Raw genomic sequence first — 25,164 nt, 5'->3', positions numbered from 1 at the left:
TAAGTGACTCTAAAACCACCGAGCTGGCACCTGCCATGCTTTCGCAAACTCGAAAGCGCTATGGCGCCCCACTCACAAACAGTCCTTACACTCAAAAACAAATTAATTTGTGTATTTTTTTTTAAGTGAAAGACAGAAAAAAGAAGGAAAAATTTGCAAACGCACCTGCACACGCTCTCACAGCCACGCCCCACACTCGCACACGCGCACAGAGAGAGAGAGAGAGAGAGAGAGAGAGAGAGAGAGAGATGCAGAAGTGTGTGCAGAGCAGGGTGACGCTAAGAACAGTATTAAGAACCATTGATTTTGAAACTTGATTGATATAGATTTTTATGTGCCCCTCTAGTTTTCTCTTCCTCTTCTCTAAAGCAGCGCAAGCATGGCCTCACCTTACTACATGATACATGGGCTTCATTCATTATCTAGAATCAATTCAGATCAAATCAAACAAAGACTTTTGAGATTTTATCTATTAGTAATTCAGGGTGTACAATAATGTTTACTTAGGTATGTTGAAAGTAAGCATGTGGTAATTATTAACCAAAGCTATGAAACTGTTCAGTTATTATTTGTGCATGGCCAAACAGAAGAAAAAAAAAATCATACTGTGGACAAAGGATAACTTAAAACTAAACTAAAAACTGTGGCACATTTGAAATAATAAAGCCTGTAAAATTCAGAGTAATTGAGTCTGCATGCCCTCAGACACTGTTGTTTGGATCAACTGTGGGAGCGGTAAATGACCTAACAAGATGGGAGTGGCCACAAACCTGTCAGACCTGTTCCTGATACATGACTCAAACAGGATTCTCCCATGCATTAGTCCTTTGTTTAACCTGTATTTGTCAAGTTGAATAAGGATGGCGGAAACACCGAACCCGGCCACTACCTCCTTTCCAGCACCGACTATTTCTCTACCCCTTGGAATGGAAATATTGAGGACATATTCAGGGGCCCTGATTTGTTTGGAAATTGTAAGTGTTATTGTTTATAACTTTTTCAAGGCTTTCTGGGTTAAACCTCTATAATTCACAAAGATGTGTCATTTGTTGGATTATGGCAGTACAGTAGCTTAAACCTTGATTTCATGTGTAAGTCAATAATAATAAGGCTATAAGTATATTATTTATACTTGATACTCTGAAAGCATATAGTAGTTTTCATTTTATTATGCTCGTACACACTAATCATAACACATTTTGAAGTCTTTGAATTAAGAAAACTGTCTTAACTGTCAGCAAACTGTGGTGTTTTTAATGGGTTGTAGGTTACATTAGGCCAAGTAAACAATGATTTTATCCCATGATAATATTGAACATATCTAGTAATTTTTCATCTTTGGGTCTTACTTATTTTAATATGCTATATAAAATGCAGTGGCTTCATATATATATATATATATATACTATTTTTCAATCAGGTGTTTGGAGGGTTGGTGTGGATATTAGTAGCATCGACGAATGTGTCCGTGCCATTGTTGCAGGGATGGGTGATGTTTGTCTCAGTCACCATGTTCATCTGTTCATCTCTATACCTTGCCCTGTTTCTCCTGGGCCTGGCTGACAAGATTAACACTGATTGGAATTTCATGGTGAGTGTATATGGCTTTACAAATAATAATTTTAACACACTCATAGAGTGGACACTTTAGCGTAGATTATTGGACGCTAACTGCCAGTCTTCCAAGAACAGTTTAGGGTTAAGCACCTGGCTCAAGGTCACAGGGTTGGTAATAAAGGAAATACCAGTGCATGCAATACAATACTGAAAGTTAAATTTTTAGATAGGTTGGAGTATTTGCATTTGTTCGAGATCATTATATATCCCAATATATTCATTATTATTAAAATTAACAGATCTTTATTTTTGTAATGTGAAGGTCACTTTAAACCATATTTAAAACTATACCTTTTATTATGCCTGTAATGTTTATTTTTTTCTTTTCTTTTCTTTTTAAATTGCATTTATGTACATAATGTATTTTTATAGATCCTGATTCTGTCCAAGATCAAGAAAATATGAAAATCCATTTTGAATCCATTACATGAATTGCAATGTCTAACATATTAGCCAAACATATTAGAACACCAGTATTTTCACCATCTAAAAATGGTTTTAAGTTATTTATCTTTGGCTGTGGTTTGTCAGTAGAAAATATCAGTTTACATTTCCAAACATTCATTTTGCTATTAATTGTAATGATCCAGTAAGATTTTTGTTTGCACAAGGAGTCTGACAACAGCCACACAGAAATCTGATTTCATCATCATCCAGTCTGTCTGGAATGACATGAAGAAACAAATACACGAAAGAAAGAATACACGTCACACCTCTGTTTATCAATTTGCACTGGCTTCCAATAGCTGCTCACATAAAATTCAAGGCATTGATGTTTGCCTACAAAACTACCACTGGCTCTGCACCCATTTACCTAAATTTGTTACTTCAGACTTATGTGCCCTCTAGAAACTTGCGTTTTGCAAATGAACGTCGCTTGATTGTGCCATCCCAAAGAAGCACAAAGTCACTTTACTGACTTTTAAATTAAATGTTCCCTCCTGGTGGAATTACCTCCCCAACTCAATCAGAGCAGCTGAGTCCTTAGCCATCTTCAAGAATCAGCTTAAAACCCATCTCTTCCATCTTTATTTGACACTCTAACTTTAACACTCACTATTCTAATTATATTCTTAAAAAAAATCTAACTACCTTTCTAATCTTTTTGTATTGTATTTTCTTTTCATTTATTATGCAATTGTGAATGAGTGTGTGTGTGTGTGTGTGTGTGTGTGTTTGTGTGTAAAGACCTCTAACACTAGCTTGCTCTATTCTTTTTTTATTCTATCTGTGTTCTTTGCATCTATTATATTATTTAAAAGCCCATGCTACATGTACTGTGTTAACCTGAGACTTGTTATAGCACTTATATATCATTGCTCTTTTTGTTGTTTTTGATTGCTTTGATTTGGATAAAAGCGTCTGCTAAATGAATAAATGTAAATGTAAATGTAAGAAACAGAACAAACTGATACAGGCTAAATCCAGAAGAAATGTGGCAATGTATCCAAGAAGTTTCAAGAAACCACCTGCAAAGCTTCCTGAAAACTATGCACAAGCTGCTTGCTGTCACAAAAGATGGTCAAGTCAAACGTTGGATTTAACATCCTCATTTTACAGCACTTTTACACAAATTCCTAAAACTTTTGACAGTACTGTAGCTTGCAGGTTGGTCTCTTTAAGCATCTTGGGTGACGTTGCCACAGTTCTTCTGGATTTAGTCAAGTCAAGTCACCTTTATTTATATAGCTCTTTAAACAAAATACATTGCGTCAAAGCAACTGAACAACATTTATTAGGAAAACAGTGTGTCAATAATGCAAAATGACAGATAAAGGCAGTTCATCATTGAATTCAGTGATGTCATCTCTGTTCAGTTTAAATAGTGTCTGTGCATTTATTTGCAATCAAGTAAACGATATCGCTGTAGATGAAGTGACCCCAACTAAGTAAACCAGGGACGACAGCGGCAAGGAACCAAAACTCCATCGGTGACAGAATGTCGCTGGGCTGGTGACCACTTTGTGCTGTGGCGCTGTGCTGGCGTCCATCTTGCCTCGTGACGCTGGGCTGACGGCCATCTTGTGCAGTGTCTCTGGACCTGCGGCCATCATGGGCAGTGGTGCTGGGCCGGCAGCCATTCTGTGCAGTGGCTCCGGGCTGGCGGCCATCTTGTGCTCTGGCGCTGGGCTGGCATCCATCTTGCCTCATGGCGCTGAGCTGGCGGCCATCTTGTGCTGTGGTGTTGGGCTGGCTTCCATCTTGCCTCGTGGTGCTGGGTTGGCGGTCATCCTGTGCAATGGCGCTGGGTCGGCGGCCATTCTGCGCAGCGGCGCTGGGTTAGCGGCAATCTTGTGCAGCGGCACTGGACTGGCGGCCATCTTGTGCAGCGGTGCTGGCTCGGCAGACTTGCACCTCCTTTCCCCTCTCCGTCCACAATGGTGAGACGGCGGCTCCCATCCGTTCCTCCCGAACCCAGGGTCGACTGGGGGCCATAGTGGAGAGTGATGCCGGACCTCCTCTCGACCACTCATTCCTGAGCGACCTACGAAACTAGGCGGGTACCTTCGAAACCATTCTTCTCCCACTCGGTGACGGGGGAGGAAATATGAAAAGACATACCGCTGGATCTCAGAGATGGAATCCTTCTGTGGCGATTGTGTATCCAGAGAGACACAGGGAGAGCGAGAGATCCAAATGCAGATGTCTTTATTATAGGGTAATCCAAATCGTAGACAGAAAGAAGCAAAGGTCAACACCAAAAAGACAGTCCAAAATAAACAAACAAAAGGAGAGGACTCGGAGGACGGGCAGACTGGGAAGAATCTCGAGGAACAAGAATGCTGGATACATGAAGGGTAAGGACTCCATACAAACAACAGGAAAAGAATGGTATTTATAGGGAGGGTAATGACAATAAAGTGACTGTCCCTGGTGTAATTAACAGGAGTGCAATTACTGTGATGACAGGACAAGACTAGAGGAATTCTAGTGCCTACTAGTGGACACCCAGGGAAACAGAGACTAGACAGCGTGACACAAGATCTTTACATGGGATCTGTATCTGGGGCTCTAGTTGTCCTGGTCTCCGCTGTCTTTCAGGGATGTAGAGGTCCTTTCTGGTTGCTGATCCACCATCTGGTCTGGATACGTACTGGATCCGGGAGACTGCAATGACCCTCTGATCTGGATACAGACTGGATCTGGTGGCTACGGTGTCCTTGGAATAAAAGAGAAACAGAGTAATATTAGCGTAGATGCCATTCTTCTAATGATGAAGCAAGTACCTCGGGTGGTATGGGAAGTGTTCCCGGTTCCGGTTTACCTAATTAATGCAGCCTAAAAATCCTTTAACGGATTTTGGATATTAAAAGCATATTAGTATGTTATGTGTAAGCCAGGTTAAAGAGATGGGTCTTTAATCTAGATTTAAACTGCAAGAGTGTGTCTGCCTCCCGAAACAATGTTAGGTAGGTTATTCCAGAGTTTAGGCGCCAAATTTAGTCTTAGTTTAGTCTTAGTCTGTTTCTTCATGTAATTCCAGACAGACTGGATCATGATGAGATCATATCTCTGTGTGGAGCACTGGCTGTATCACAATTAATTGCAAAATGAATATTTTGAAATGTACACGGATATTTCCTACTGACACACTACAGTAGAAAAACATAGAAATAACGTACTTAAAACCATGTTCAGATGGTGAAAATACTGGTGCTCTAACAATGTTTGCCACTACACTTACAAACACACAAATATATATATATATATGGATGATTAGCGCTTACAGCTCATGAAAGTAAAAAAATCCAATGTATCAAAATATTTGAAAATGTAAATTCCAGGTATCTCTTGATCTTTGAAACCACAATAATAGGGAAGAATGCTGACTTGGCAATGGTCTAGAAGACAATCACTGACACCCTCCACAAAGAGGATAAGTCACAGAAGGTCATTACTGAAAGGAGTTGCTGAACATAGTGCTGCATCAAACCATATTAAACGCAAAGTTGGCTGGAAGGAAAAAATTGGGTAGGAAAAGGTGCACAAGCAACAGGGATGACCACCAGCTTGAGAATATAGTCAAGCAAAGCCAGTCCAAACACTTTGGAGAGCTTCACGAGGAGTGGACTCAAGCTGGACCCAGTGCATCAAGAATCACCAAGATCAGATGTCTTCAGGAAAAGGGCGACCAAGCCACTGAAACAGAAACAATATCAGAAGGATCTTACCTGGACTAAGGAGAAAAATAATTGGAATGTTGCTCAGTGGTCCAAAGTTCTTTTTTCAGATACAATCTAATTTTGCATTTCATTTGGAAATCAAGGTCTGAAGGAAGAATGGGGAGGCACAGAATCCAAGCTGCTTGAAGTCCAGTGTGAAGTTTCCGTAGTCAGGGATGATTTGGGGTGCCATGACGTCTGCTGGTGTTGGTCCATTGTGTTTTATCAAGTCCAAAGTCAATGCCGCCATCTACCAGGAGATTTTGGAACACTTTATGCTTCCATCTACTGACAAGCTTTATGGAGATTATGATTTCCTTTTCCAACAGGACTGTAATACCTGCCCACAGTCCCAAAACCACTTGGTTTGCTGACCATGATATAACTGTGCTCGATTGGCCAGCCAACATGGCTGAACTGGACACCATATTGAATCTATGGGATATTCTCAAGATAAATATGAGAAACAGTCAACCCAGCAATATAGACGAGGTGAGGGCTCAATAGTGCCTCAGCAGTGCCATAGGCCTATCGCTTCCATGCCACACCTCATTGATGCTGTAATTTATGTTAAAGGAGCCCTGGCCAAGTATTGAGTGCAGAAATAACATACTTCAAAGAACTTAAACTTTTATGTTTTGCAAATCCTTTGTTTTATAATTAATACTGATCTTAATTATATTCAAATATTTTGAGATACTGGATTTTTGACTTTCATGAGCTTCATGTAAGCAATCATCAAAAAAAAAAAATGTTTGAAATGTTTTACTTTACATGTAATTAATCTAGTTAATAATTTTTTCATGATATTAAATTTATATGTTTATAAATAAATATTTTTCTTAACCAAAAAAAAACAACAACAACAACAACAACAACAAAAAACTGTGGATTCTGTACCACCTTACATTTAGGAAAGAATTTATTAATTTCACAATTCACAAAGTACTGGCATATCTGTTTATCAATTACATTGGTGTGAAAAAGTTTTTGCCCCTTCCCTTCCCCTTTTTTTTTTTTTTTGGTCATACTTTAATGATTTAGATCATCCAACAAATGTTAATATTACACAAATATAACCAGAGAAAATACAAAATAAAGTTTTTAAATAATTATTTCATTTATTAAGTGAAAAAAGCTGTCTAAACCTGCCTGGCACTTTGAAAAAGTAATCGCACCCTAAATCTAATAACTGGTTGTGCCACCCTTTACTGCAACAACCAAGAACGTCTCGGTTACGTACGTAACCCTCGCTCCCTGATGGAGGGAACGGAGAAGTTATGTCGACCGACAAATGGGGTCTCACTTGGGAGGCCAATCATCTCTGATTTTAAGAGAAAACGACAATGAAATTGGCAAGTGGATTAACACACCAGAGCCACTCCCCGTGCCAACGGGTATAAATAGGGCGACAGGTGCATCCACTCATTAGGTTTTACGCTGAGGAGCCGAGAACGTGTCCCGGCAACAGCGAATGGTTCAAGGTTGTGGCATGGGGACATAACGTCTCCATCAGGGAACGAGGGTTACATACGTAACCGAGACGTTCCCTATCTGTCGGTCACTACGAGTTATGTCGACCGACAAATGGGGTCCTATGGAAAACGCCATAGCCTGAACCTCGTCACAACCCTGAGGCGCTGCAATTGTTGACAAGCCTTGGCGTGCCACAAAAGCTACGCTTAAGGTCGTAACCTTCCCAAAGCCCCAGCGCAAATTCACTGACCTTGGTACCGAAGGGGCCAAAGGGTGAGTACATCGCTGCTGGAGAAGGCCATGCTGCTGTTCCGCCCACATAAAGTAAATGGAAGGGATTCCAACCTTCAGTGAAAGATTGCTTCAAATCTTCCCTATTTGTTCTTTCAGCTGGCAAGACAATGGGGAAGCGAGCCTTTAGGAAAAGGTCGCTACGGAGACCACATCCTACCAGTAGGGAGGTGACATGTGGATATACCGATATCGACTGACCCAGGGGGCAGTACTACATATGGAAGGGGTTTCTGAGGCAGGTCCTACCTTGGAGTAGGGATGGAACGGCTGCCAGAAGAGACTGACAGAACGATCTGTCAAGGGAAGACACGGGTTTGCCAAGAGGGAAACCTTACCGTGGTAGAATACACATATGGGATTACCCGTAGGGAACCCAGCCATATGGACACCTAGCCCAGTACAGGGGCTGACCGGGCTCCGGGCATGCTAACGCCAGTACTGGGCCTGGCGACAGACTGCTCCGCCAAGTCTGACGTCGAGGGTGCTGGAGGATGCTCGACCAGGGTACGCCAACCGGGGAACTCTACTGGGAGAAGAAGGCGCTCACATCCCCGTGTTAGGGGGAATGGCGCAGCAAGCGAGACACCCAGCCAGCCCTTCCCGCCAATTACCTATTACCTAACACACGGGAACAAACTGGCTCTACACGGAGGTTGTAAAACCTCGCAAAGGTGTTAGGTGTCGCCCAGCCCGCAGCTCGACAGATGTCTGCCAGAGAGGCGCCGTGCGCCAACGCATAGGAGGAGGCCACACTCCGTGTGGAGTGGGCCCTCACCCCCAGGGGGCACGGCTCGCCTTGGGAATGGTAAGCCAAGGCGATGGCGTCCACTATCCAGTGGGCCAACCTCTGCTTAGAGACAGCCTTCCCCTTCTGCTGACCTCCAAAGCAGACCAGGAGCTGCTCAGAGCTTCTGAAGCTCTGGGTGCGGTCCACGTATATGCGAAGCGCTCTTACGGGACACAGCAACGACAAGGCTGGATCTGCCTCCTCCAGGGGCAGCGCTTGCAGGTTTCGTTTTCGATAGAGAGCTTTTCTCTCTATTAGATAAAGCTGTTTCATTCAGTATTCAGTGCAAATCTTGCCAAACTGAAACAAGCTTATGCCTTATGAAGTACAATGTTTTCTGCAATGATCGAGATTGTCAGTTTACAGCTTTCTGAGTCCAGTAATGCTGAAATAGTGTTTCTGTTGAAATGAAGTGAAATCAAGCCCAAATCTGCTCAAAAGCTTTTCTCTCTATTAGATAAAGCTGTTTCATTCAGTATTCAGTGCAAATCTTGCCAAACTGAAACAAGCTTATGTCTTATGAAGTACAATGTTTTCTGCAATGCTGTAAGACAGTTTTTAATGTGTTAGAAGTTATATGCACAAAAACTAATGTTAGGACTTCAATGATCAAGATTGTCAGTTTACAGCTTTCTGAGTCCAGTAATGCTGAAATAGTGTTTCTGTTGAAATGAAGTGAAATCAAGCCCAAGTCTGCTCAAAAGCTTTTCTCTCTATTAGATAAAGCTGTTTCATTCAGTATTCAGTGCAAATCTTGCCAAACTGAAACAAGCTTATGTCTTATGAAGTACAATGTTTTCTGCAATGCTGTAAGACAGTTTTTAATGTGTTAGAAGTTATATGCACAAAAACTTATGTTAGGACTTCAATGATCAAGATTGTCAGTTTACAGCTTTCTGAGTCCAGTAATGCTGAAATAGTGTTTCTGTTGAAATGAAGTGAAATCAAGCCCAAATCTGCTCAAAAGCTTTTCTCTCTATTAGATAAAGCTGTTTCATTCAGTATTCAGTGCAAATCTTGCCAAACTGAAACAAGCTTATGTCTTATGAAGTACAATGTTTTCTGCAATGCTGTAAGACAGTTTTTAATGTGTTAGAAGTTATATGCACAAAAACTAATGTTAGGACTTCAATGATCAAGATTGTCAGTTTACAGCTTTCTGAGTCCAGTAATGCTGAAATAGTGTTTCTGTTGAAATGAAGTGAAATCAAGCCCAAATCTGCTCAAAAGCTTTTCTCTCTATTAGATAAAGCTGTTTCATTCAGTATTCAGTGCAAATCTTGCCAAACTGAAACAAGCCTATGTCTTATGAAGTACAATGTTTTCTGCAATGCTGTAAGACAGCTTTTAATGTGTTAGAAGTTATATGCACAAAAACTTATGTTAGGACTTCAATGATCAAGATTGTCAGTTTACAGCTTTCTGAGTCCAGTAATGCTGAAATAGTGTTTCTGTTGAAATGAAGTGAAATCAAGCCCAAATCTGCTCAAAAGCTTTTCTCTCTATTAGATAAAGCTGTTTCATTCAGTATTCAGTGCAAATCTTGCCAAACTGAAACAAGCTTATGCCTTATGAAGTACAATGTTTTCTGCAATGCTGTAAGACAGTTTTTAATGCGTTAGAAGTTATATGCACAAAAACTAATGTTAGGACTTCAATGATCGAGATTGTCAGTTTACAGCTTTCTGAGTCCAGTAATGCTGAAATAGTGTTTCTGTTCAAATGAAGTGAAATCAAGCCCAAATCTGCTCAATAGCTTTTCTCTCTATTAGATAAAGCTGTTTCATTCAGTATTCAGTGCAAATCTTGCCAAACTGAAACATGCTTATGTCTTATGAAATAAAATGTTTTCTGCAATGCTGTAAGACAGTTTTTAATGTGTTAGAAGTTATATACACAAAAACTAATGTTAGGACTGCAATGATCAAGATTGTCAGTTTACAGCTTTCTGAGTCCAGTAATGCTGAAATAGTGTTTCTGTTGAAATGAAGTGAAATCAAGCCCAAGTCTGCTCAAAAGCTTTTCTCTCTATTAGATAAAGCTGTTTCATTCAGTATTCAGTGCAAATCTTTCCAAACTGAAACAAGCTTATGTCTTATGAAGTACAATGTTTTCTGCAATGCTGTAAGACAGTTTTTAATGTGTTAGAAGTTATATGCACAAAAACTTATGTTAGGACTTCAATGATCAAGATTGTCAGTTTACAGCTTTCTGAGTCCAGTAATGCTGAAATAGTGTTTCTGTTGAAATGAAGTGAAATCAAGCCCAAATCTGCTCAAAAGCTTTTCTCTCTATTAGATAAAGCTGTTTCATTCAGTATTCAGTGCAAATCTTGCCAAACTGAAACAAGCTTATGTCTTATGAAGTACAATGTTTTCTGCAATGCTGTAAGACAGTTTTTAATGTGTTAGAAGTTATATGCACAAAAACTAATGTTAGGACTTCAATGATCAAGATTGTCAGTTTACAGCTTTCTGAGTCCAGTAATGCTGAAATAGTGTTTCTGTTGAAATGAAGTGAAATCAAGCCCAAATCTGCTCAAAAGCTTTTCTCTCTATTAGATAAAGCTGTTTCATTCAATATTCAGTGCAAATCTTGCCAAACTGAAACAAGCTTATGCCTTATGAAGTACAATGTTTTCTGCAATGCTGTAAGACAGTTTTTAATGTGTTAGAAGTTATATGCACAAAAAATTATGTTAGGACTTCAATGATCAAGATTGTCAGTTTACAGCTTTCTGAGTCCAGTAATGTTGAAATAGTGCCTCTGTTCAAATGAAGTGAAATCTAGCCCAAATCTGCTCAAAAGCTTTTCTCTCTATTAGATAAAGCTGTTTCATTCAGTATTCAGTGCAAATCTTTCCAAACTGAAACAAGCTTATGTCTTATGAAGTACAATGTTTTCTGCAATGCTGTAAGACAGTTTTTAATGTGTTAGAAGTTATATGCACAAAAACTTATGTTAGGACTTCAATGATCAAGATTGTCAGTTTACAGCTTTCTGAGTCCAGTAATGCTGAAATAGTGTTTCTGTTGAAATGAAGTGAAATCAAGCCCAAATCTGCTCAAAAGCTTTTCTCTCTATTAGATAAAGCTGTTTCATTCAGTATTCAGTGCAAATCTTGCCAAACTGAAACAAGCTTATGTCTTATGAAGTACAATGTTTTCTGCAATGCTGTAAGACAGTTTTTAATGTGTTAGAAGTTATATGCACAAAAACTAATGTTAGGACTTCAATGATCAAGATTGTCAGTTTACAGCTTTCTGAGTCCAGTAATGCTGAAATAGTGTTTCTGTTGAAATGAAGTGAAATCAAGCCCAAATCTGCTCAAAAGCTTTTCTCTCTATTAGATAAAGCTGTTTCATTCAATATTCAGTGCAAATCTTGCCAAACTGAAACAAGCTTATGCCTTATGAAGTACAATGTTTTCTGCAATGCTGTAAGACAGTTTTTAATGTGTTAGAAGTTATATGCACAAAAAATTATGTTAGGACTTCAATGATCAAGATTGTCAGTTTACAGCTTTCTGAGTCCAGTAATGTTGAAATAGTGCCTCTGTTCAAATGAAGTGAAATCTAGCCCAAATCTGCTCAAAAGCTTGTCTCTCTAATAGAGAAAGCTGTTTCATTCAGTATTCAGTGCAAATCTTGCCAAACTGAAAGATGCTTATGCCATATGAAATACAATGTTTGCTGCAATGCTGTAAGACAGTTTTTAATGTGTTAGAAGTTATATGCACAAAAACTAATGTTAGGACTTCAATGATCAAGATTGTCAGTTTACAGCTTTCTGAGTCCAGTAATGCTGAAATAGTGTTTCTGTTGAAATGAAGTGAAATCAAGCCCAAGTCTGCTCAAAAGCTTTTCTCTCTATTAGATAAAGCTGTTTCATTCAGTATTCAGTGCAAATCTTGCCAAACTGAAACAAGCTTATGTCTTATGAAGTACAATGTTTTCTGCAATGCTGTAAGACAGTTTTTAATGTGTTAGAAGTTATATGCACAAAAACTTATGTTAGGACTTCAATGATCAAGATTGTCAGTTTACAGCTTTCTGAGTCCAGTAATGCTGAAATAGTGTTTCTGTTGAAATGAAGTGAAATCAAGCCCAAATCTGCTCAAAAGCTTTTCTCTCTATTAGATAAAGCTGTTTCATTCAGTATTCAGTGCAAATCTTGCCAAACTGAAACAAGCTTATGTCTTATGAAGTACAATGTTTTCTGCAATGCTGTAAGACAGTTTTTAATGTGTTAGAAGTTATATGCACAAAAACTAATGTTAGGACTTCAATGATCAAGATTGTCAGTTTACAGCTTTCTGAGTCCAGTAATGCTGAAATAGTGTTTCTGTTGAAATGAAGTGAAATCAAGCCCAAATCTGCTCAAAAGCTTTTCTCTCTATTAGATAAAGCTGTTTCATTCAGTATTCAGTGCAAATCTTGCCAAACTGAAACAAGCCTATGTCTTATGAAGTACAATGTTTTCTGCAATGCTGTAAGACAGCTTTTAATGTGTTAGAAGTTATATGCACAAAAACTTATGTTAGGACTTCAATGATCAAGATTGTCAGTTTACAGCTTTCTGAGTCCAGTAATGCTGAAATAGTGTTTCTGTTGAAATGAAGTGAAATCAAGCCCAAATCTGCTCAAAAGCTTTTCTCTCTATTAGATAAAGCTGTTTCATTCAGTATTCAGTGCAAATCTTGCCAAACTGAAACAAGCTTATGCCTTATGAAGTACAATGTTTTCTGCAATGCTGTAAGACAGTTTTTAATGCGTTAGAAGTTATATGCACAAAAACTAATGTTAGGACTTCAATGATCGAGATTGTCAGTTTACAGCTTTCTGAGTCCAGTAATGCTGAAATAGTGTTTCTGTTCAAATGAAGTGAAATCAAGCCCAAATCTGCTCAATAGCTTTTCTCTCTATTAGATAAAGCTGTTTCATTCAGTATTCAGTGCAAATCTTGCCAAACTGAAACATGCTTATGTCTTATGAAATAAAATGTTTTCTGCAATGCTGTAAGACAGTTTTTAATGTGTTAGAAGTTATATACACAAAAACTAATGTTAGGACTGCAATGATCAAGATTGTCAGTTTACAGCTTTCTGAGTCCAGTAATGCTGAAATAGTGTTTCTGTTGAAATGAAGTGAAATCAAGCCCAAGTCTGCTCAAAAGCTTTTCTCTCTATTAGATAAAGCTGTTTCATTCAGTATTCAGTGCAAATCTTTCCAAACTGAAACAAGCTTATGTCTTATGAAGTACAATGTTTTCTGCAATGCTGTAAGACAGTTTTTAATGTGTTAGAAGTTATATGCACAAAAACTTATGTTAGGACTTCAATGATCAAGATTGTCAGTTTACAGCTTTCTGAGTCCAGTAATGCTGAAATAGTGTTTCTGTTGAAATGAAGTGAAATCAAGCCCAAATCTGCTCAAAAGCTTTTCTCTCTATTAGATAAAGCTGTTTCATTCAGTATTCAGTGCAAATCTTGCCAAACTGAAACAAGCTTATGTCTTATGAAGTACAATGTTTTCTGCAATGCTGTAAGACAGTTTTTAATGTGTTAGAAGTTATATGCACAAAAACTAATGTTAGGACTTCAATGATCAAGATTGTCAGTTTACAGCTTTCTGAGTCCAGTAATGCTGAAATAGTGTTTCTGTTGAAATGAAGTGAAATCAAGCCCAAATCTGCTCAAAAGCTTTTCTCTCTATTAGATAAAGCTGTTTCATTCAATATTCAGTGCAAATCTTGCCAAACTGAAACAAGCTTATGCCTTATGAAGTACAATGTTTTCTGCAATGCTGTAAGACAGTTTTTAATGTGTTAGAAGTTATATGCACAAAAAATTATGTTAGGACTTCAATGATCAAGATTGTCAGTTTACAGCTTTCTGAGTCCAGTAATGTTGAAATAGTGCCTCTGTTCAAATGAAGTGAAATCTAGCCCAAATCTGCTCAAAAGCTTTTCTCTCTATTAGATAAAGCTGTTTCATTCAGTATTCAGTGCAAATCTTTCCAAACTGAAACAAGCTTATGTCTTATGAAGTACAATGTTTTCTGCAATGCTGTAAGACAGTTTTTAATGTGTTAGAAGTTATATGCACAAAAACTTATGTTAGGACTTCAATGATCAAGATTGTCAGTTTACAGCTTTCTGAGTCCAGTAATGCTGAAATAGTGTTTCTGTTGAAATGAAGTGAAATCAAGCCCAAATCTGCTCAAAAGCTTTTCTCTCTATTAGATAAAGCTGTTTCATTCAGTATTCAGTGCAAATCTTGCCAAACTGAAACAAGCTTATGTCTTATGAAGTACAATGTTTTCTGCAATGCTGTAAGACAGTTTTTAATGTGTTAGAAGTTATATGCACAAAAACTAATGTTAGGACTTCAATGATCAAGATTGTCAGTTTACAGCTTTCTGAGTCCAGTAATGCTGAAATAGTGTTTCTGTTGAAATGAAGTGAAATCAAGCCCAAATCTGCTCAAAAGCTTTTCTCTCTATTAGATAAAGCTGTTTCATTCAATATTCAGTGCAAATCTTGCCAAACTGAAACAAGCTTATGCCTTATGAAGTACAATGTTTTCTGCAATGCTGTAAGACAGTTTTTAATGTGTTAGAAGTTATATGCACAAAAAATTATGTTAGGACTTCAATGATCAAGATTGTCAGTTTACAGCTTTCTGAGTCCAGTAATGTTGAAATAGTGCCTCTGTTCAAATGAAGTGAAATCTAGCCCAAATCTGCTCAAAAGCTTGTCTCTCTAATAGAGAAAGCTGTTTCATTCAGTATTCAGTGCAAATCTTGCCAAACTGAAAGATGCTTATGCCATATGAAATACAATGTTTGCTGCAATGCTGTAAGATAGTTTTTAATGTGTTAGAAGTTATATGCACAAAAACTTATGTTAGGACCTCAAAGATCAAGATTGTCAGTTTACAGCTTTCTGAGTCCAGTAATGTTGAAATAGTGCCTCTGTTCAAATGAAGTGAAATCAAGCCCAAATCTGCTCAAAAGCTTTTCTCTCTATTAGAGAAAGCTGTTTCATTCAGTATTCAGTGCAAATCTTGCCAAACTGAAAGATGATTATGCCTTATGAAATACAATGTTTTCTGCAATGCTGTAAGACAGTTTTTAATGTGTTAGAAGTTATATGCACAAAAACTTATGTTAGGACTTCAATGATCAAGATTGTCAGTTTACAGCTTTCTGAGTCCAGTAATGTTGAAATAGTGCCTCTGTTCAAATGAAGTGAAATCAAGCCCAAATCTGCTCAAAAGCTTTTCTCTCTATTAGAGAAAGCTGTTTCATTCAGTATTCAGTGCAAATCTTGCCAAACTGAAAGATGCTTATGCCTTATGAAATACAATGTTTTCTGCAATGCTGTAAGACAGTTTTTAATGTGTTAGAAGTTAAATGCACAAAAACTTATGTTAGGACTTCAATGATCAAGATTGTCAGTTTACAGCTTTCTGAGTCCAGTAATGTTGAAATAGTGCCTCTGTTCAAATGAAGTGAAATCTAGCCCAAATCTGCTCAAAAGCTTGTCTCTCTAATAGAGAAAGCTGTTTCATTCAGTATTCAGTGCAAATCTTGCCAAACTGAAAGATGCTTATGCCATATGAAATACAATGTTTGCTGCAATGCTGTAAGACAGTTTTTAATGTGTTAGAAGTTATATGCACAAAAACTTATGTTAGGACTTCAATGATCAAGATTGTCAGTTTACAGCTTTCTGAGTCCAGTAATGTTGAAATAGTGCCTCTGCTCAAATGAAGTGAAATCAAGCCCAAATCTGCTCAAAAGCTTTTCTCTCTAGTAGAGAAAGCTGTTTCATTCAGTATTCAGTGCAAATCTTGCCAAACTGAATGATGCTCATGCCTTATGAAATACAATGTTTTCTGCAATGCTGTAAGACAGTTTTTAATGTGTTAGAAGTTATATGCACAAAAACATATGTTAGGACTTCAATGATCAAGATTGTCAGTTTACAGCTTTCTGAGTCCAGTAATGTTGAAATAGTGCATCTGTTCAAATGAAGTGAAATCAAGCCCAAATCTGCTCAAAAGCTTTTCTCTCTAGTAGAGAAAGCTGTTTCATTCAGTATTCAGTGCAAGTCTTGCCAAACTGAAAGATGCTTATGCCTTATGAAATACAATGTTTTCTGCAATGCTGTAAGACAGTTTTTAATGTGTTAGAAGTTATATGCACAACAACTTATGTTAGGACTTCAATGATCAAGATTGTCAGTTTACAGCTTTCTGAGTCCAGTAATGCTGAAATAGTGCCTCTGTTCAAATGAAGTGAAATCTAGCCCAAATCTGCTCAAAAGCTTTTCTCTCTATTAGAGAAAGCTGTTTCATTCAGTATTCAGTGCAAATATTGCCAAACTGAAAGATGCTTATGCCTTATGAAATACAATGTTTTCTGCAATGCTGTAAGACAGTTTTTAATGTGTTAGAAGTTATATGCATAAAAACTTATGTTAGGACTTCAATGATCAAGATTGTCAGTTTACAGCTTTCTGAGTCCAGTAATGTTGAAATAGTGCCTCTGTTCAAATGAAGTGAAATCAAGCCCAAATCTGCTCAAAAGCTTTTCTCTCTATTAGAGAAAGCTGTTTCATTCATTAATCAGTGCAAATCTTGCCAAACTGAAATATGGTTATGCCATATGAAATACAATGTTTTCTGCAATGCTGTAAGTCAGTTTTTAATGTGTTAGAAGTTATATGCACAAAAACTTATGTTAGGACTTCAATGATCAAGAGGTGGATGTGGAGACAGTTGGCAGGGATTCGCCACCCCTTTCGCCCCAGTATGAGGAGCTGCTGGAGGTGGTTACTCGCGCAGTCGAGAAGTTAAAAATAGACTGGCCCCCACAAAAATCACATGAACCGCAGAGAAGTAAATTAGATGAGCGGTATCTCAGGCCCAGACAACCACCTCCAGCCCGGAGCCTTCCCTTTTTTCCCGACCTCCATGATGAGATAGCGAGGTCGTGGAAACACCCATATTCCACCCGTCTTTTCGGCCCTGATTCGCAGTATTATGGGAATGTGACAGGGCTCGATGAGCGTGGTTACAGAGCGATGCCACGGGTTGAACAGACGCTTGCGGGCTATCTGTCACCCGGTTCGGCGTCGTCTCTGAAGGCTCCGGCCTTGCCTACTAAAGCATTAAGAACGACATCAGGGTTAGTGGGCAAGGGCTATGTGGCAGCAGGTCAGGCAGGGGCGTGCCTTCACACCATGGCCGTCCTTCAAGCATATCAGGCCGACCTGTTGAGAGATGTAGACGAGGGAGAGGGGATCAAGTCCGACGATATTGCAGAGCTTAGACGGACCGCTGATCTCTCCCTCCGCGCCACCAAAGAGACCGCTCGCGCAATTGGGCGGTCTATGGCAGCCTTGGTGGCCGCGGAGAGGCATTTATGGCTGAACCTGTCCCAGATTAAAGACCGTGACAGGTTCTGCCTCCTGGACGCCCCGCTCCAAGCCTCGGGCCTGTTCGGCGACACAGTCAATACTGTCGTCGACAGGTTCCAGGAGGCCCGTAAACAGGCGGCGGCATTCCAGAGTTTCCTCCCTCGTCGCTCTTGTGGGTTATCTGGACGGGAGATACCCACGCCACTAGCAGGCTCCTCATACCGTGAGGCTCAAAAGCAGAGCGTCGCCACTCGTGCTCCCCCACGCCGGGACCGAGGGTCTAAGGCTCTGAGTCGGGGGCTCCTAGATTAAAATCTGACCTTCGTACTATTATCGAAGCTAGGAAGTCCTCGACAAAGAGGTCCTGACGCCATGCTACCAGTGACCTCGAGGGTAGCCCCTACGGGGTCAGAGCGGTTCCCACCTCAGTATACGGTGCCCGCCTCTCCCCGGTACCCTCCGGAGGCCGGTCTGCCAACCCTGCCAGTGTTTCAGGGTGCAGCGGTCTCCCGCGAGCGTCCCTCCCAGTTATTTCCGCCCGTGAGCGTAGCGGAGCTTGGAAGCTCGCCTCCCCTTCGGGGGCCTCTTACACCAGAGATCAGTCTCGAGAGACTGATTCCCTTAGTACATTTTCGAGCAGCGTGGAAACTTCTGCCAAATGTTTCTCAATGGGTCCTGCACACAGTAGAAAGAGGCTACGCTATTCAATTCGGCCGTCCATCGCCGAAATTCAATGGGGTTACACCGACAGTCGTCGGCCCCCAGCAGGCTCTGGTTATGGAACAAGAAGTGAATACCCTATTAAGGAAGGAGGCCATCGAGGTGGTCCCTCCTCTAGACAGGGAATCCGGGTTCTACAGCCGGTATTTCATAGTTCCAAAGAAGGATGGGGGGTTGCGTCCGATCTTAGACCTACGTCTAAGATCAGTTATGTCACTGAAGTTCAAAATGCTTACTGTCAAACAGGTTGTAGCTCAAATCAGATCCGAGGACTGGTTTGTCACGATAGATCTCAAAGACGCATACTTCCACATATCCATCCTTCCACAACACAGGAAGTTTCTGAGGTTCGCTTTCGGGGGCAAAGCTTATCAATATCGAGTACTTCCATTCGGCCTTGCACTCTCACCCCGCACATTCACGAAGTGTGTAGATGCGGCTCTGGTACCCCTCCGTATGCAGGGCATCCGCATTCTAAATTATATCGACGATTGGTTGATCTTAGCTCATTCAGAGCAGATGGCGGTTCGACATCGAGATGTCGTTCTCGCACACATGGGGGAGCTGGGTTTGAGACTGAATGCCAAGAAGAGTGTACTTTCTCCAGTTCAGAGAACCACCTATCTAGGCGTAGTATGGGATTCGACCACGATGCAGGCACGTATGTCTCCTGCTCGGATCGAGTCGATCCTCACATCAGTCAAGAGAGTCAGAGAAGGCCAGTCACTCACTGTGAAGCAGTTTCAGAGACTGTTAGGGCTCATGGCAGCTGCGTCCAACGTGATACCTTTTGGTCTCCTGCACATGAGGCCCCTTCAGTGGTGGCTCAAGACCAAGGGGTTTTCCCCGAGGGGAAATCCTTTCCGAACTATTCAGGTCACGCGGCGATGCTTTCGTCCCTTAGACATATGGAAGAAACCTTGGTTCTTGAATCAGGGCCCGGTGCTGGGAGCTCTTGGTCGCCGTGTAACGCTAGCGACAGATGCGTCCCTCACCGGTTGGGGTGCGGTCATGAGTGGCCACCCTGCCCGCGGTCTGTGGAGCGGTCGCCATCTGACATGGCACATCAATTGTCTAGAAATGCTAGCAGTGTATCGAGCTTTAAAATATTTCCTCCCAGACCTGAGAGGCTGTCATGTGTTAGTGCGCACCGACAACACAGCGGTAGTCTCTTATATCAATCACCAGGGGGGTCTGCGTTCACGCCCCTTGTACAAGCTGGTGTACCAGATCCTCCTGTGGTCCCAGGGCAAACTCCTCTCGTTAAGAGCAGTGTATATTCCTGGGCGATTGAATGTGGGAGCAGACATGCTGTCGAGACAGGGGCCAAGGCCCGGGGAATGGATGCTCCATCCCGAGGTGGTGAAGCAGATATGGCAGATATTTGGCAAAGCTCAGGTGGACCTCTTCGCGACTCGAGAGACATCGCAATGTCCCCTCTGGTTCTCTCTAGTTCACCCAGCTCCACTGGGACTAGATGCCATGGCACAGACTTGGCCGAGGCTTCGTCTGTATGCCTTTCCCCCCATCGCTCTGCTCCCGGGAGTTCTGGCGAGAGTACGCCGGGACGGGGTCCGTCTGTTGTTAGTAGCCCCGTTCTGGCCGGGCCGAGTATGGTTCGCAGATCTGATCTCTCTCCTCGACGGCTCTCCATGGCAGATTCCGATCAGGACAGATCTACTCTCTCAGGCGCAGGGCAAGATAATTCACCCTCGCCCGGAGTTGTGGAAGCTGTGGGTGTGGCCCCTGAGGGGGCACATCTGTTAGCAGCTGGTCTCTCAACCGAGGTTGTTGAGACCCTACTCCAATCCAGAGCTCCCTCCACGAGGAAACTGTACGCCCTGAAGTGGAAACTCTTCACTTCATGGTGCAGAGATCGCCACCTTGACCCCGTTAACTGCCCAGTTGGTACTAACATAAGTTTTTGTGCATATAACTTCTAACACATTAAAAACTGTCTTACAGCATTGCAGAAAACATTGTATTTCATATGGCATAACCATATTTCAGTTTGGCAAGATTTGCACTGATTACTGAATGAAACAGCTTTCTCTAATAGAGAGAAAAGCTTTTGAGCAGATTTGGGCTTGATTTCACTTCATTTGAACAGAGGCACTATTTCAACGTTTCCTCCGAGGTGCACTGAGGCTGAGACCTCCAGTACGGTCCCGTATTCCCCCATGGGATCTGGTTGTGGTGTTAGAGGCTCTCTGCAAAGCTCCATTCGAGCCAATTCAAGAAATATCAGACAGACATCTGACACTTAAGACTGCCCTATTATTGGCTATTACTTCTCTAAAGAGAGTTGGAGATCTCCAGGCCCTCTCGGTGGCCCCTAATTATCTAGACTTTGCCCCAGGTATGGCCAAAGCATTTCTTTACCCTCGAGCGGGTTATATTCCTAAAGTTCCCTCTGTCACACCACAACCTGTCGTACTGCAGGCCTTCTGTCCTCCTCCCTTTCGGGAGCCAGACCAGGTGAAGCTAAATTGTATGTGTCCAGTGCGAGCACTGGACGCATACGTCCACAGAGCTGCCCTGTGGAGAAAATCCGACCAATTGCTTGTATGCTACGGTCCTACTAACAGGGGTTCTCCTGCCTCTAAGCAGACCCTTAGCCGTTGGATAGTCGAGGCTATCAACGAGTCATATGAGTCCTCTGGTCTTCCCCTTCCTTTGGGAGCCAAGGCTCACTCTACGCGGAGTATGGCTGCCTCTAAGGCCTTCCTGGCAGGTGTGTCCCTCTTGGACATCTGCAACGCTGCGGGGTGGTCCACGCCCTCTACATTTGCCAGATTTTACAATCTCGATATGCGAGCCGCTCCTGGCTCTTCTGTCCTCTCGTCCTAAGCTGTGCTCTACGGATACACACTAGGCAGGGGTTTGGTAGTCTGGCAGCGTTGGCACATCGTTCCCCAAATGCGATCGACGCAGCTCGAGTTCCCGAAGAGGAACGTCCCTAGTTTACGTATATAACCCTAGTTCCTCGAGGGAACGAGACGCTGCGTCGCCGAGCCATACTCCCGGCACTCCTGCCTGCGCTTGCTTCCCTACTCGAAGCTGAAGCCAGCTGCGTGGCACGTGCCTTTATAGCTTCCTGGTTGCTACGTCACCCCGTCCGTGACGTCACGCTCTTCCATTGAACTGATTGCACACGATATTCAGAGTTGTTCTTGCCAAAGGCGTTCCCCAAATGCGATCGACGCAGCGTCTCGTTCCCTCGAGGACGAAGAGAGGTGGAGTGTCGACCCCTCGCCCTGGGCGGAAGAAACCGACGAGCGTGCTTCCGATCCCAGGGTTTGGGCGCCAGATCTAGCAGATGAGGAAGGAGATAAGGACGTGCCTGTCTCCATTCCCTCTGCCAGATCTACCTGCGAACCCCACGAGTGCAGCAGCCGCTCTGCCTCAGCAGAAGCGGGGCCAGAGCCGCGGGGAACGCTGGCGAAGGCTCCCTCCTCGAAGAGAGCCCTCCGGGATCGAAGCGCCTGCATTGGCAATCGTTCACAATGCGGGCAGTCGGCCGAGAGCCGACTCAGCATGCTCCGATCCCAGGCAAACCACGCATAAATCATGTGTGTCCCCAGCCGTGATGTAGCGCTGGCATGGAGGAACACACAGTTTATAGCGCGATTTGGTTTCACCCTTCAAATGTCTCGTCTTAGCTTTAGACTTAGGCATCGTAGTCTACTGATACTGGACAGACAACAGTAAATAAGACTTACAAGACATAGGAGGATGTAACCTTCTGGCACCCCTCAGGAACCTAACAATCAGGTCATGCCTCCCCAGGGACCGGCCGTCCACTGCATCGTGATGGGCTGCAATGGCAGCCACATACACCTTCAGGGTGGAGGTTGACAGCCAACGCTCCAGCCTACCTTGCAGGAAAGAAAGCACGACTCTGACCGGGCATCTCCGGGGGTCTTCTCAGTAAGAAGAACACCAATTCGTGAACAGACTCCACTTCAGAGCATAGGCCTGCCTCGTAGAAGGGGCTCTAGCCTGAGTGATAGTGTCTACCACCGCTGGGGGCAGATCACTTAGGTCTGCCGCATCCCGTCTAGAAGCCACACGTGGAAGTTCCAGAGATCTGGACGCGGGTGCCAAAACATTGAAGTCCTAACATAAGTTTTTGTGCATATAACTTCTAACACATTAAAAACTGTCTTACAGCATTGCAGAAAACATTGTACTTCATAAGACATAAGCTTGTTTCAGTTTGGCAAGATTTCCACTGAATACTGAATGAAACAGCTTTCTCTAATAGAGAGAAAAGCTTTTGAGCAGACTTGGGCTTGATTTCACTTCATTTCAACAGAAACACTATTTCAGCATTACTGGACTCAGAAAGCTGTAAACTGACAATCTTGATCATTGAAGTCCTAACATTAGTTTTTGTGCATATAACTTCTAACACATTAAAAACTGTCTTACAGCATTGCAGAAAACATTGTACTTCATAAGACATAAGCTTGTTTCAGTTTGGCAAGATTTGCACTGAATACTGAATGAAACAGCTTTATCTAATAGAGAGAAAAGCTTTTGAGCAGATTTGGGCTTGATTTCACTTCATTTCAACAGAAACACTATTTCAGCATTACTGGACTCAGAAAGCTGTAAACTGACAATCTTGATCATTGAAGTCCTAACATAAGTTTTTGTGCATATAACTTCTAACACATTAAAAACTGTCTTACAGCATTGCAGAAAACATTGTACTTCATAAGACATAAGCTTGTTTCAGTTTGGCAAGATTTGCACTGAATACTGAATGAAACAGCTTTATCTAATAGAGAGAAAAGCTTTTGAGCAGATTTGGGCTTGATTTCACTTCGTTTCAACAGAAACACTATTTCAGCATTACTGGACTCAGAAAGCTGTAAACTGACAATCTTGATCATTGAAGTCCTAACATAAGTTTTTGTGCATATAACTTCTAACACATTAAAAACTGTCTTACAGCATTGCAGAAAACATTGTACTTCATAAGGCATAAGCTTGTTTCAGTTTGGCAAGATTTGCACTGAATATTGAATGAAACAGCTTTCTCTAATAGAGAGAAAAGCTTTTGAGCAGATTTGGGCTTGATTTCACTTCATTTGAACAGAAACACTATTTCAACATTACTGGACTCAGAAAGCTGTAAACTGACAATCTTGATCATTGCAGTCCTAACATTAGTTTTTGTGCATATAACTTCTATCACATTAAAAACTGTCTTATAGCATTGCAGAAAACATTGTACTTCATAAGGCATAAGCTTGTTTCAGTTTGGCAAGATTTGCACTGAATACTGAATGAAACAGCTTTATCTAATAGAGAGAAAAGCTTTTGAGCAGATTTGGGCTTGATTTCACTTCATTTCAACAGAAACACTATTTCAGCATTACTGGACTCAGAAAGCTGTAAACTGACAATCTGGATCATTGGAGTCCTAACATTAGTTTTTGTGCATATAACTTCTAACACATTAAAAACTGTCTTACAGCATTGCAGAAAACATTGTACTTCATAAGGTATAAGCTTGTTTCAGTTTGGCAAGATTTGCACTGAATACTGAATGAAACAGCTTTATCTAATAGAGAGAAAAGCTTTTGAGCAGATTTGGGCTTGATTTCACTTCATTTCAACAGATGTTTTCTGCAATGCTGTAAGACAGCTTTTAATGTGTTAGAAGTTATATGCACAAAAACTTATGTTAGGACTTCAATGATCAAGATTGTCAGTTTACAGCTTTCTGAGTCCAGTAATGCTGAAATAGTGTTTCTGTTGAAATGAAGTGCAAGCCCAAATCTGCTCAAAAGCTTTTCTCTCTATTAGATAAAGCTGTTTCATTCAGTATTCAGTGCAAATCTTGCCAAACTGAAACAAGCTTATGCCTTATAAAGTACAATGTTTTCTGCAATGCTGTAAGACAGTTTTTAATGCGTTAGAAGTTATATGCACAAAAACTAATGTTAGGACTTCAATGATCGAGATTGTCAATTTACAGCTTTCTGAGTCCAGTAATGCTGAAATAGTGTTTCTGTTCAAATGAAGTGAAATCAAGCCCAAATCTGCTCAAAAGCTTTTCTCTCTATTAGAGAAAGCTGTTTCATTCAGTATTCAGTGCAAATCTTGCCAAACTGAAAGATGCTTATGCCATATGAAATACAATGTTTGCTGCAATGCTGTAAGATAGTTTTTAATGTGTTAGAAGTTATATGCACAAAAACTTATGTTAGGACCTCAATGATCAAGATTGTCAGTTTACAGCTTTCTGAGTCCAGTAATGTTGAAATAGTGCCTCTGTTCAAATGAAGTGAAATCAAGCCCAAATCTGCTCAAAAGCTTTTCTCTCTATTAGAGAAAGCTGTTTCATTCAGTATTCAGTGCAAATCTTGCCAAACTGAAAGATGCTTATGCCTTATGAAATACAATGTTTTCTGCAATGCTGTAAGACAGTTTTTAATGTGTTAGAAGTTATATGCACAAAAACTTATGTTAGGACTTCAATGATCAAGATTGTCAGTTTACAGCTTTCTGAGTCCAGTAATGTTGAAATAGTGCCTCTGTTCAAATGAAGTGAAATCTAGCCCAAATCTGCTCAAAAGCTTGTCTCTCTAATAGAGAAAGCTGTTTCATTCAGTATTCAGTGCAAATCTTGCCAAACTGAAAGATGCTTATGCCATATGAAATACA

General features: G+C 41.2%; 1 protein-coding gene across 1 annotated transcript in view; it reads left to right on the top strand.

Annotated features, from left to right (window-relative positions):
- The first annotated feature begins 773 nt into the window (after positions 1–773).
- Positions 774–25,164, top strand: part of mal2 (mal, T cell differentiation protein 2) — a 58,341-nt gene continuing 33,950 nt past the window's right edge. The window contains exons 1-2 of the mRNA XM_052577917.1: positions 774–974; positions 1,421–1,591. Coding sequence (XP_052433877.1) covers positions 861–974; positions 1,421–1,591 — 285 coding nt within the window. The 5' untranslated portion in view covers positions 774–860. The remainder of the gene's footprint in view (positions 975–1,420; positions 1,592–25,164) is intronic.

The sequence above is a fragment of the Carassius gibelio genome, chromosome B16 (assembly GCF_023724105.1).
Source record: "Carassius gibelio isolate Cgi1373 ecotype wild population from Czech Republic chromosome B16, carGib1.2-hapl.c, whole genome shotgun sequence".
NCBI classification, from domain to species: domain Eukaryota; kingdom Metazoa; phylum Chordata; class Actinopteri; order Cypriniformes; family Cyprinidae; genus Carassius; species Carassius gibelio.
The sequence above is the reverse complement of the archived record's forward strand: the minus strand, read 5'-3'. Positions and strand labels throughout refer to the sequence as shown.